Source organism: Heliangelus exortis, chromosome 23 (genome assembly GCF_036169615.1).
Source record: "Heliangelus exortis chromosome 23, bHelExo1.hap1, whole genome shotgun sequence".
NCBI lineage: Eukaryota > Metazoa > Chordata > Aves > Apodiformes > Trochilidae > Heliangelus > Heliangelus exortis.
Genome location: NC_092444.1, coordinates 177,106 through 190,261, shown reverse-complemented (window position 1 = coordinate 190,261; position 13,156 = coordinate 177,106). Strand labels below are relative to the sequence as shown.

At 45.9% G+C, this 13,156-nt stretch overlaps 1 protein-coding gene across 1 annotated transcript; it reads left to right on the top strand.

The window, feature by feature from the left end:
- The first annotated feature begins 932 nt into the window (after positions 1-932).
- LOC139806969 (ATP-dependent RNA helicase DDX19B) lies at positions 933-12,946 on the top strand. Its single transcript, XM_071767354.1, has 12 exons — positions 933-1,058; positions 1,990-2,038; positions 2,450-2,503; positions 3,328-3,463; positions 5,978-6,070; positions 6,710-6,812; positions 7,542-7,656; positions 7,805-7,982; positions 8,386-8,623; positions 9,637-9,799; positions 10,491-10,682; positions 11,029-12,946. The coding sequence occupies exons 1-12, from the start codon at positions 1,002-1,004 to the stop codon at positions 11,088-11,090; spliced, it is 1,440 nt and encodes a 479-aa protein (XP_071623455.1). The 5' UTR covers positions 933-1,001; the 3' UTR covers positions 11,091-12,946.
- The last annotated feature ends 210 nt before the right edge of the window (positions 12,947-13,156 follow it).

Sequence of the window (13,156 nt, the reverse complement as noted above, 5' to 3'; positions counted from 1 at the left end):
GGAGGGGGGGAAGCATCAGGTGGCAAGACTCAATCAATAATCAGGGGGGTTTAGTTGGAAGGAAAACAAACAAATCAACGAAAAAATCAAACGGATGTTCGCAGGCTGATGGTGAAGGACCTGGTCCTTCCTGGGTGTTCCTGGAGAACAGAAAGAAATAACAGCTCAGGTGGCAAATTTCAGGCTGTTATACGAGTACCAAGAGAAGAAAGGAACCACCAGCTTGGGAACTTGGGGCTGATACCTGCAGGCTTGGCCATTTTCCTAGTCCTGCTGCATGCAATAAAATCACAAATTAAGACCCTCCTGGAGGGCTGCTCCTTCCACACAAAGTTCAAGGAAGGAAAAACTGTGTGGGGAATAGCAACTCGACCAGCAAGGCTCTTCCCACACTCCTTTCTTTTCTTTCCTTTTCTTTCTTTTTTTCCTCAGCTTAATTCCAGGAGCTTTAAAGAACAGCGTTGGTATTGGGTCTAAATGGGACACAAAATGACTTCTTTTCCATATTCCTGCCACTTCTACACCTCTGTGACTGACCCTCCAGCCTAGCTCTGCTCTGCCATCTCCATCCCTGGAGACAGAGCTGTGCCGCCCTCGGGAATGGCACAGGCTCTGGGATCTGCCCCAGCCACGGCTCCCAGAGGAAACCTGACCCCAGCCCCACACCATGGGGAATGCAGCCCCCACACCCCACAGACCCCAGCCCCACATCATGAGAGCACGTGGACCCCAGCCCCACACCACAGCGGCAGCAGACCCTACACCCCCCACCCCATGACGCCCCTCCCGCCGCCCTTTCTCCTCCCGTGCTCCTCTCCCCTCTCCGCCTTTCCCGGAACGTTCCTCTCCCGGAACGCATCCGCCAGGGACGTAGTTTCCGCCGGTCAGGGGAGGTGGGGGGAGGGGGGGGCAAGAGAGGGGCCGGAGGGGGAGGTGGCGGCGCAGGCGCTTTCGCGGCTCCCGGCGCCATTGCGGCTCCTGACGGCCACCCCGGCCCGGCCATGGCCACCGACTCCTGGGCATTGGCCGTGGACGAGCAGGAGGCGGCGGCCGAGTCGGTGAGTGGGGAACGGGGAAGAAGCCGGGGGGGTGAAGGGGGTTGGAGCTGGAGCTGGCAAGGGCCCCGGCCCCTAAGGCGCGGGGAGCCGGGGTGGAGCTGCTGCCGCCACCCCCTCCTCACAAAAATAAAAAAAACCAAAACGCAGCGCTGGGGAAAAAAAAAAAAGAAAAGCGTTTTCTCCCAGTTTTTCTTTCCTGGCTCATCATAAAGAGACTGGGAATACGCCTTGGCGGTGGGGCCCTGCCACCTCGAGGCCTCTCCCGGCTTGGGATCCTTCTTTAGGCACAAAAAATAAAATATTTTCCTTTCTGTTAAATAATTTTTAAGATGTTTTTTTGAAGATCAAAGGGGCGGGGAGGAAGCCCCAGTCCTTCCCCCTCACCCTACATCCACACATAGCCCTGCCAGCAGCACCATCTCCGAGGTGGTCACTGAGCCTGCAGTCTTCATCCAGAGCCAAAAAAAAACCCCAGCATTTTTTAAGGTTAAGATCTCAATTTGTTTGGATGTTTCCCTTTTCTCAGCTGCTCAAGTGCTGCATTTGAGGATGGAGAGCATTAACTCAGCCCCTGGTCGTGTGGGGAGACCTTCAGGGCTCCTCTCCGTGTCGTGTTTTGTGGTGGCAAAACAAATCCTCGGCTGTTTCCACCCCGAAATGTTAATTTCTCTCCCATTTGCCATCAGGGAGCAGAGATGCAGGGACGGGAATCACATCGTGATTTACAGCTTAGAAACAGCTTGATTTGTCACAAAACTCTTTGAAAATGAGTTCACCTAATTTGTTTCTAAGCCTGGTGTTTGATACACAGTAATTTTAGTAGTAAATCTGGAAACCTTGGTGAAAGCTCAGGTTCTTCGTGTCCCATTAGTGAAACGGGGGTATGATCACCTCAGAATTACACTGATATTGTGCTTTTCCTCTCTTATAGTTGAGCAGTTTACACCTGAAGGAGGAAAAAACCAAACCAGATGCCAATGGTGAGTTACAGCCCCTCAAATGGTCTTGGAAATGCCTTTTCCCTGGGGTTTGGAGCCCTGCTGGCAAAGTAAATTCCAGATCAGTTAAGAAATTCCAGAAAGAGGAAACTTAAAGCCTAGATTAATCAGCAGAGTAGACTAAATATCTGCCTCCTGCCCTTGTCCTGCCAGGCTAGCTGTTTAAATCATGTTTTGCTGTATTCAGGTGGGGTTGATACACCTGATGGTGTGTATCTCCTGATGGGGTTGCTAAACTTCAATCTGGCTGTACAGAGCTGTAATTTGAGCTTCATCAGGGCTCTTGTGTAGGAAAATGAGCTAGTGTGTTGCTTTTCCCACAGTATTCAAAACCTAAAACTCAGCGGGTGGCCTGGCCTCATATCTGTCCTAAAATTGTCTGTTTTAACATAGGTGCTGTTGTCAAGGCTGATGACAACGTAGAAAAGATAGAGGATGAGGAGAAGGGTAAGTGCCTTCTTGAAAAATGCTTTGGCAAGGAATGCTGACCAGAAAATTAATTTTATCTCTACTTAAAGTAAGTCTGCCTTATGTCCCAAGATCCTGCCCCAAGGCCTTACTTGTAAGACATGTCCTTCCTCCATAACGCTTTTCAAATCGTTGGGTCCTGTAATGACTTGGGAGACTCCTGAATTAGAGTGGAATAAGGGGATAGCAGGATCCTGAAAGGCAGGACTGGAGACAGTTGGCTAACCTGGAGCTGGAATTGCTGTAGCACCCAACATGTTGCCTTTGTGGAGTGGCTGTTAAGAGGTGGGTAACAGCTCCAAGTCCTGCAGAGGGTGGCTTTAGAGAACAGAAAATATAAGCAAAACCCCAAAGTGTAGCAGTTTAACTTTCTAGGTTGACCTCACTTGCTGTGTTTCAGCCCTGGATCTTCAGTGTTGTTTGTCCTGGAAACTTCCCTTGGAATTAAAAAAATAAACAACACCTAAAAGGTGTCTGCCCATAGGGCATAGAGTAGGGAGGCTCCAAAAGGCATTTAACTGTCCTACTGCTAAGCTAAATATCTGAAGTAAGAAGAGGTCTGTGTCTGTGAAGGTCCCTTCAAACAGTGCTTGCTTTGTTTTGCCTTCCTGGATAGTGGGAGTCTGTGGGATGTCTCATGGAGGAAGTTTGGGCTCTGCAATCCAGAATTTCAGAACTTGTCCTTTTTAATCAGCTCAGTAACTCATCCTTTCAGTGGGAGCCACACCTGGCACGGGCTAGGATTTATTATTGTTTCTGGTTTTTTTGTTTGTTTGTTTGTTTTCCACCTGGTGTTTGGACAGAGGATAGAGCTGCCCAGTCCTTGTTGAACAAGCTGATCCGCAGCAACCTGGTAGACACAACCAACCAAGTGGAAGTGCTGCAGAGGGACCCCACATCCCCCCTCTACTCTGTCAAGTCTTTCGAGGAGCTGCGACTGTAAGTGCCTGTTGGTTCAAAGCTGCTGGGAAGGGGAGGGTTGGAGCCAGCTCTTAAAACCTTTGTAACAGGAATATTAAACAGGCTTTTTTTTCTTTTCATGATGTTATGGCTGCTTTTTTTTGGAGTTTGTTTGCCCCCTCCTGCTTGTAGGAAGCCTTTCTTTTGAGCTGTGTGGGCTCAGTTTTTGGTTGGAGGTAGCTGGAGCCTCCCCTTCTGCCCTCATAGATTCCTTGGCTGCATAGGAGAGAGCACCTAAAAATGTGTGGGTTTCCATTTTAAATCACTGCAAAATTTGCCATTAATTAATTAGTGTTAGTTTATTGTGGTATTTAAATGCAAGGAGGATGGCTTCAGCTCAGTGCCTGGTGAAGGCTTCCATCTGAAACGAGCTCACTTCAATTCCTGGTCTGTGTTTCTATCCTCACCAGCTCTGGCACACCACCTCTGAATTTTAACCTCTGCTTTTTGGTCTTCAAAGTGCATGGTGATGTGGCGAGCTGGGTGAGTGACCCCAGGAGGGAGAGCTGTCCTCTCCTTCCCCGTGGACTGCAGAGAGAGACCTTCTCTGTGCCAGGTGGATGGTTATTCCACCAGCAGTTCCCAGCAAAGGCAGGGAGCTGGGAGAAGGTGTTCCAGCAGCACAGCAGTGTTTTGGAAACACAAGGTTTGTTTTATTAGCTGAAGTGGTGAACACAGCCCTCTTCTGTTTTCTGAGGGTTATTTGTGAAGGTCTAGATGCAGGAAAGAGCACAAAGGGAGAAGCTTATCTCCTCTCAGCCAGCAGTTTCGGGTTTACCTACTGGAGACACTGCTAGCTTCAGTATTTTCTGCCCCTTCCTGCTCAATACCTTTACCAGTGGAGCTTTCAAGTAACAATAGCTGCACTTAAGGCATGATAGATTTATATATTGTTTAAATGCACTGAAGAGGCTGTCCTGGTGGGATTGTTGTTGGTTGTATTGGTTTTGTTGCTCCAAGGGGAAATGGGAGCCCATGAGACTTCTCACCATTAGGATGGTGGCTAATGTTAGTGCTTGGATGTCTGCAAATAAAGCTTAGGTCCTGGAGTGCCTGTTGGACTAATTCCCATCTTTCAAAAGCCAAACAATCCGGGTGAGTTAATGATGGGGGCAAGCCAGACTAATTGAGTCTTCATTTCGTTATGAATCTGTGTATCCTTGGCAACTGTAGTGAGAGTTGGGCTTTGTGTGTCCTTGCTTCTGAGCAGCACAAAGTTACATTTTCAAAGAGCTTTTGTTCCAGCCACCACCTGAAATTAATACATGATTTTAGAAAGCATGCTGTACTGAACAGGAAGTTCTTAACAGCAGGAAAAGGTGGGCAGGGAACCTGTAACCTGCTTTGAAAGGAAAGCCCTGACTCCAGAACACCACTAATAGCACTCCAGTATGCACTTGGAGGCCATTGGCTAAGAGTTGGGTTGCACCATCACCTGAATTTTAGCTTGTCCTTGGATCTCCTATCTACACAAATGTCTGCTGAGACTGGAAAGCTCCCTTGAGGAAAGACATTTGAGGACATAGTTTGGTTGGAGTGCTGGGATATAACCAGGGGTTACTCAGTGTAGGGATAGTGGACTGTAGATCTGTCACCAGTTCTGTGTGAAGCTGAGGTCTCTGGAGTTCTCAGTTTGTATGACAGAATCAGTCACGCTGACTTAAGTCCTTGTGATGGTTCATGCCCCTCCACCTCGTTCTGTTCCTCATGGACTGAGGTCACTTTGTCCTGTGGCCGAATCTTCAAGCAGTGTTAATTTTGGCGCCAAGATCAAGAGGTGGCTGAAGAAAAGGGCTTGGCCTGAAGGACAGGATTAATGCTCTGGGATTCCTGGGACTGGCAGAAAAGCTGCTTTAGCACAAGAAGCCCAGCACTGTGCCCCATGCTTTCCCTGTAGCTGTGGCAGGCAGGCGTGCAGGCTGTCTTACTAAATCAAGGGGTTTTTGCAACGCTTCCTTTCCAGACTTTCTGTTGTCATTTGGAGTTTCCAGGCCCTGCTTGTAGTCACTGCACTATCACAGAATCATTCTGGTTGGAAAAGGCCTTTAAGGTCATCATGTCCAACCATTAACCCAACTCTGCCAAGTCCAGTGCTAAAGCATGTCCCTCAGCACCACATCTACATGGCTTTTAAACCCCTTCAGGGATGGGAACTCCACTGCTGCCCTGGGCAGCCTGGGCCAGTGTTTAATAACCCTTTCAACGAAGAAGTTTCTTCTAACAGCCAATCTAAATCTCCCCTGGCACAACTTGAGACAATTTCCTTTTGTCCTGTTGCTTGTTACTAGGGAGAAGAGACCAACCTCTCCTCACTCCAGCCTCCTCTCAGGTAGTTGTAGGGAGCTAGAAGGTCTCCCCACCATAGCAGGTGCACAGAAAGGGGCAGCTCTAGGTCTGGTTGCAATTTTTTTTTTTTCCTCACTTTTTTTGTACATGAATGAAAATCAAATGTACTGCTAAAAGGTCATAGTATAAAAACTCCTCTGTTTTTAGGAAACCACAGCTCCTGCAAGGTGTCTATGCCATGGGCTTCAACAGACCATCTAAGATACAAGAAAATGCCCTGCCCATGATGCTTGCTGAACCGTATGTACACATACCTCCTACTCCCTTCCAGTCTAGGAAGTTTTTGGGAGATTTCATGTGCTCTCACTGAGCTTTTGAGGGAGGATGGTGACTGGGGAGCTTTCTGGGCTGTGGTGAAAGGGACTCCAATGCCACAGTGGTTTTGTGATCCCAAACTATGCAGTGGCAGCCCTGGATTTGTCCTTTTCCTAAGGCTGGTACTGAACACACCATGTTTGTCTGAAGTCAGTCAGATTTCCCTAGTCAGCACACGGGAGAAATGCCAAAGCTGCTGTGGATCATATCTCCAGAAATCCTGGGTGGGTGGGAGCAGCTGAGATGGTTTTTCCTCTCTGTGCCCCTCAGCTGCAGTGCCTGAAGTGTTGAGACACTAGAGAGAGATGTGCAGAATGGAAAAATACTGACAGATAATCACAGTTTTCCTTTCAAATCTCCATAACCAAGAGGTCCTGAAAGAGAGGGGTGATAGAGAGCAGCAACTAATTTCAGCCCTGTGGAGCATAGCTCTTCAAGGCCCAGAGAAGTGGTAAATCTGAAAGGCATTAAAACGCCACTCACCTTTTCTTCATTGTCCAACCCCACACATGCGTTGTCCGCGTGGTTCATCTGGTTGAGCTCCTGCCTGCTTTTGTTCTGCAGCCCTCAGAACTTGATTGCACAGTCTCAATCCGGGACTGGCAAGACAGCTGCGTTTGTCCTGGCCATGCTCAGTCGCGTTGAACCTGGGAACAAGTATCCACAGGTAAAATTTCTGGGAGGTGACTGTTTCGGGTGGTTTCGTGGTGGCGCAGTGCCACCTAGTGAAGAGGTTTCATTTTGAGAGCTTTGAGAGTGAATTCACAGCTTGATAAATCCATCTCTGATGGTGTTTTTGTACAGTGCTGAACAGGGTCTGGGGATTTGGGGATCTATTAAAATACCTTTAATGGAAAAGATGTGGATTTTCCTCACAATTTGTTCCTTTCAGCCCCATCCACGTTCAGGAGTAGTTAAATCAGGAGGTGTCATTCTGGAAGAAGTTAAATCAGAGAAATACTGCAGGGTAAAGTGGATTAAGTAAACGGATGAGAAGCGAATGAGAAGATACTTGTGACAACAGAGGAAAAATGCCAAGAAAGGAGCTTTTTGAACCAAATTTCCTTATGAGATAGTTGAACAGTGTTTTCAAGGCTAGAATTATGTCTTTAAAAAGTGCCATTCTTACCTCTCAGCCTTACTGTAAGTTCCTTATCAGCACTGCCCATGGATGGGTTAGCATCAGGCCCAGGGACCAGAGCTCAAGGCAGAAAGGCAGTGGTGGCTGAGTGACTATGTCAGATCAGCTCCTTCCTCCAGCTTCAGGAGGCAGGAGTGATGGGCTTTCAGAAACTGTGGTGTGCTCAACTTCAGGGAAACTTGAAGAATAAGGATTTTTAAAAGCAATTGTGATGGTGTTGGTTGTCTCTCACATATTTTCTTTCTGTCCCTTCAGTGTTTGTGCCTTTCCCCAACATATGAGCTGGCACTTCAGACAGGAAAAGTGATTGAGCAGATGGGAAAGTTTTATCCAGAGCTGAAACTTGCCTATGCTGTGCGAGGCAATAAATGTGAGTAAGGTGAAGCACTACTAAGAGGCTGTAAATGAGAAAATTATGGTCCTGGGGTGCAACGCCACTGAGCAGATACCTCAGTGAGGGGCAGAGCATCTCAGTGTCTGCAGCCACTTTATGACAGCCTTCTTTTGTGTCTCAACAGTGGAGAGGGGGCAGAAAATCTCTGAGCAGATTGTCATTGGCACACCCGGCACAGTGCTGGACTGGTGTTCCAAACTGAAATTCATAGATCCCAAGAAAATCAAAGTGTTTGTCCTGGATGAGGCTGATGTGATGATAGCAACCCAGGGCCACCAGGACCAGAGCATCCGCATTCAGAGGTAAGGACTGAGCGTGCATTGCCTGAGGCAATTTTTGTTTCTTCCAGTTAGAGCTGTTCTCTCACCTAGGGGCAGCAGGGCTAGATTCTTGACCGATAAAGCAACAAGATGACCCCAGGTGTTTAATACAGGCATAATGTCAGTGAATGACAAGCACTTTCATTTTCTTATGGAATAAGAAGCCTGTCCCTGGGGCAGGGTTTATTAATGTTTAAGAATGGGAATCTGGATGCCTCTGGACCATGAGGGGATGATCAGGTGTTGGTGAGATTAGCATTAGTCTTTCCAGCCACTGAGATAACTGGTTCTGAGGTTTGTTCTGCTTTACCTGTAGCTTTAACCCCATCAGGATACTACGAGGAAGACCTTACATGAGAACCCTGCCCATTTTGCTCTCTTGCAGAATGCTCCCCAAGGACTGCCAGATGCTTCTGTTTTCAGCCACTTTTGAAGATTCTGTGTGGAAGTTTGCTCAAAAAGTTGTTCCTGATCCAAACATTATCAAACTGAAGCGTGAGGAGGAGACACTGGACACTATTAAGCAGTATTACGTTCTGTGCAGTAACAGAGATGAGAAGTTCCAAGCTCTCTGTAACATCTACGGTGCTATTACCATTGCCCAGGCCATGATTTTCTGCCATGTGAGTCTTTCCAGTGTCTGCTAGTGCTAAAGACCTGGCCAGGCATGCTTTTCGGCAAGAAACAGAAAAAATTGCACTTTTCTTTGCCATTTCTGGCTCCCCTCTTCACATGCAGTCTTGAGAGTCATGATAGCACTAGGTGGTTTGTTTCTTTGAGGTTGTGCATCCAGGTCATTTTTATCCTTGGAAATCCTCTGAAGCAAAGATTAGGGGGATGCAATTTTCCAAAACAAAGTATTGCTCAGAACTACTGAAAAAAACAAACAAACAAAAGGTTGGAAAATGAATGAAAATGGGGGAGAATGAGAATTGGGGAAGTCTTGTAGTTTTGTGGATGATTTGTAGCTTTTCCTTGGACTCCATTTCCCTCAGGTAAGTGTTAATTTACCTCTGGAGTCTCTCTGTGAATCATACAGACTTTTGTTTTTTCTTTTCCTGGAAGGACCATAATCACTTTTAGGAAACAGTGCTGACAGCAGCAGAACAGCCACATAAAGCGAGCTCAGACTGGATAAAACCTGCATTTGGGATCTGCTGCAGCCATCTGCTTTTAAGGTGTCTTGAGATGTAATAATGTCAGATACAATCAGAGCTCAAAAAAACCCCTATCATAATTGGTAAACTGTTTAATTCAAGCCTGCCTAGAGCCTTGATGGATTTCACAGCCACGTTCAGCTCAAACCCTGATGTTTTCCAAGCTGAGCTGTTCTGTTTGCAATGTTTTTAGCATACATATGTGATCCCCCCATAGAATGAAAGCTGAGGAGCAGAGCACAAAGCAAACACAGACATTTCATAAAGAACTGCTCTTGGGGTGGCAGATGCTTCCTTTCTATTTCTGATATGAGAGCTGGGAGCACCATTTGTGACAGGGAGGCAGGTGGGCACAGCACTCTGGAGACTTTTCCTTATGAGGGATAGAAACCAAGCAGCTTCCAGTCAACCCCAGAGAGGTTTGTTCCCATTTTCCAGGGTTAAACCATCCAAAAAATGGGCCTGGCTTTGCGTTTCAGACTCGGAAGACGGCTGGCTGGCTGGCAGGAGAGCTCTCCAAGGAAGGCCATCAGGTGGCATTGCTCAGCGGGGAGATGATGGTGGAACAGAGAGCTGCTGTGATCGAGCGTTTCCGAGAGGGCAAAGAAAAGGTGCTGGTGACCACAAACGTCTGTGCCAGAGGTAGGGCATGGCAGAGCTGGGCCAGGGAGGGCAGAAGCAGCAGTTCCTAAGATAAAACAATGCTGATTGGCTTACATAAAGAATTCCTGTCCTCAAGTGTTCCAGTTTGGAGAAATTCAGTAATTCCTGGGCTGCTGACTATGTCTGTTCGTGTGAGCAACACAGGATTTCTTGTAGCCTTCCTGCAGCTTGAGATGCAAAAGTTCATCTTGAGAGAATTGTATGCTTCTGGCACTGAGCCTGGCTTGTGCTGCTGACCTTCTGTTAAATAAGTATGTTCCAAAACAGGGAAATCTGAAAAAAATAGTGAATTCCAGTAGGAATTTGTGTTGCAATTTGACATCCTAAAACGGTTAAGACAACATAGTACTTGGAAAAAAACAAGGCCTTTGTAGCTTCAGAGAAGAGTTTGCACAATAGGTCAGCGCTGGGTAGAGAATCTTCAACTGCTTCTCCTTTAGCCATACAGTGGGGTTCTCTGATGTAATGATTAGGTTTTATTTCAGTGTACCCCATCAGGATGTTGTGAAAAAGATCCATTTCAGAATTTGAGGCTGGGTTTTAACTTCTCACTTCACCTGGAGATGGTGAGAAACCTCAGGCAGGTCAGGGCAGAGGAGGCTGTTCCTGCTGTCAAGTGGTTTAAATGGGGTTAAGTTGATGGGTTTTGTTTTGTTTTTTTTTTTGTCAGGGATTGATGTAGAGCAGGTCTCTGTTGTCATCAATTTTGACCTTCCTGTGGATAAAGATGGAAATCCAGATAATGAGACGTATCTGCACAGGATTGGACGTACAGGTCGCTTTGGCAAGCGAGGACTGGCTATTAACATGGTGGACAGCAAGCACAGCATGAATATTCTCAACAGAATCCAGGAGCATTTCAGTATGTACCCTTCTTCTTTAAAAGCAGATGTTATTTCTGCAAAATTTAGCTGGGCAGATAGTTACTGAGCCTTAAACTGGGCTTACAGAGGAGCAGATTTGGGTAATGTCACTTCACTGTATGGTAGAATGAGACATAAGTGAAGTTGTCTGTTTGCTGGCTGCCTGGGTAGTTACAGAATCCCAGGCTGGTTTGAGTGGGAAGGATCTTGTCATCCAGTCCTACCTCCCACTAGACCAGGTTGCTCCAAGCCCCCTAAAATGGATGTTCCAGAGATATGTAATGTTGAGGTGCCCTGACAGGCTTCTAATTAAATAAAATCTGATTTATTTCTCATTTTTCCCAGACAAAAAGATAAACAAATTGGATACTGATGACTTGGATGAAATTGAGAAGATTGCTAACTGAAGTCCAGCTGCTGGAACTGATATGTACCCTGCTGTGGAAGCTCTCCCACTACAATTGGATCAGTGTTCAGATTGGCACGCTTCTCAGCTGCTCCCGAAAAGGACTCTTAAGATATGAGTACACAAAAATTACCTCATTTTACGAATTGCAGTTGGACTTCAAATTGTGCAACTTGGGGGAAGAAGAGGAAATGTTTACAGGAGCTTTTGACATTTCTTAGCTTAGCCTTAAAATGGGAAGATCTTTTTGAATTCTAAAAAATATACCTGCCAAAAAAAAAAAAAAAAATGGGCAATATGTAATTACCTAAAACAAATTTAAAATTAAGGGAAAAAAGCTTTATTGGCTTTAATTGGTTTAAAGTTCAACCTGATAAGTTAAAATGCAACAGTCTAATATGTAATGGACATAAGTAAAGTAAAAAAAAACCAAACAAGGCAGCTGGTTTTTGGCTAAAAACTCAACTTGTACAAAATAGGATGTCATTCTGGCGCTCCCCTGAGCTCTTCAAGACTCATTTCTGGCTTCCTCATGGATTTGCCCTGCTCTTCCTTAGTAAATTGTCCGGAGGATGTCTCCAGTAGCTCATACTTGCAAACACAGGTGCTATGTTGCTTTTGCTGGGCAGTATTTTCTTTTCCTTTGTCCTTGGTTTGTTAGAACGGCCATGCTATGTGAGGTTGTGCCAGTGCTTTAATAACATACTCTAGAAATTCAGATGAAGTGTTTAACTTTGCCAAGGGGTAGGTGGGTGGGGAGGGAGGGGCAAAATGAAGGGATCGGTACTAATTAGTTATCTGAATGAATTCACCTCCGTAAAATGCTGTTGGAGTTGGGGGGTGGGTCACCTTGAGGCAGGTGGTAGCAGTTCTAAGATGCTGCTGTGAAGCACCATGTGAATAATGTACGGGACTGCTAAGCTTCACCCATCAGTAATAGGTATAAATTAGAAATCATGATAGCTTGTATTGACCAAAAAAAAAAAACCCCACAATACCTTTAGAACACCAAATTTCCCTGTTAGAGGATATTTCAGTGCCAGAGTTTTGAGTTAAACTGCTCAGCCAAATGGCAGCCAGGGAGCACTCCATTTCCATTGTGCTGGTAGTGCAAAACAGGTCACCAGTCCTTCCCCCAGGGGTGATCCTTGCCAGAGGAGGAATGACTTGGAGGAGGAATGATTTAGAAGGAATGATTTGGAGGAGGAAGGATTTGCAACTTCTGTGCTTGGGCTTTTCGTTGTGTTGGGACCATTCTCATGCGCACAGCTGAAAGCCTGTGGGTTGTTCCCTCAGCCCAGTTTCCAGAAGGACTCTCCTGAACTTTAGAACTTCAGGATGCACAGCTCTTTTTTGGGGGGAAAATGGGACATGTGTGAGCAGCCATTGGCCTGCCACTCAGTGCAGGAATCACTTCAAAATAAATGTATAAATTGTAAATTTAAACTAGGGGTTTTCTTTGCAATTTTGGCCGTCACATTCTGTTCAAAGACAGGAACATGGATCCTTTTACCAAGTAAAAAAAGGCTCATTTAAAGTGTACCTAAAATTTTAGGAAATTGTGCACCCTTTTATTGGTTTGTATAAAGGCTTTAGTGGAAAAAAAACCTGTTAAAATTAAAAGTTTTTGTATTCTGGGGTGTATCTATTTTTATTCTGTTGGAAACCTATTTAAAGTGGCAGGTGAGTGAGTGCTTGCGTGTCGAGTGGAAGACTTGTTCCAATCACCTACTTTCATAGTACAGCTAAATGACCTCGTGACAGCAGAGTGTTGGGTTGGGTTGTCAAGAAAGCTGCTGCTGGTCCTGTGTGCTGTTTCTATTGTACTTTTAATTGGAATAAAGAACATGTACTTAATGATGCCTCTGCTCAGTTCTTCCTTGAATACTTTTTTGTTATTTAAAAGCTGTAGGTAAGGATATTCTCAGCCAGAAGTCCTGAGGGGTTTTCTGTTTGTGACCTCAAAACATTCTGTGACAGACTGAGCTTCACCTGATTCAATGCTGAAATTCTTACAAGCTTCCTATGGACAGCTTGTTAAATGATTCCACAACATAAATAAGGTCA

Bases quoted from the DNA above. Each gene is read 5' to 3' on its own strand.
- LOC139806969 (XM_071767354.1), top strand. From the start codon at position 1,002: ATGGCCACCGACTCCTGGGCATTGGCCGTGGACGAGCAGGAGGCGGCG. The intron at 3,464-5,977 runs GTAAGTGCCTGT...CTCTGTTTTTAG, and splicing joins TCTTTCGAGGAGCTGCGACT to GAAACCACAGCTCCTGCAAG. The intron at 7,657-7,804 runs GTGAGTAAGGTG...GTGTCTCAACAG, and splicing joins TGCTGTGCGAGGCAATAAAT to TGGAGAGGGGGCAGAAAATC.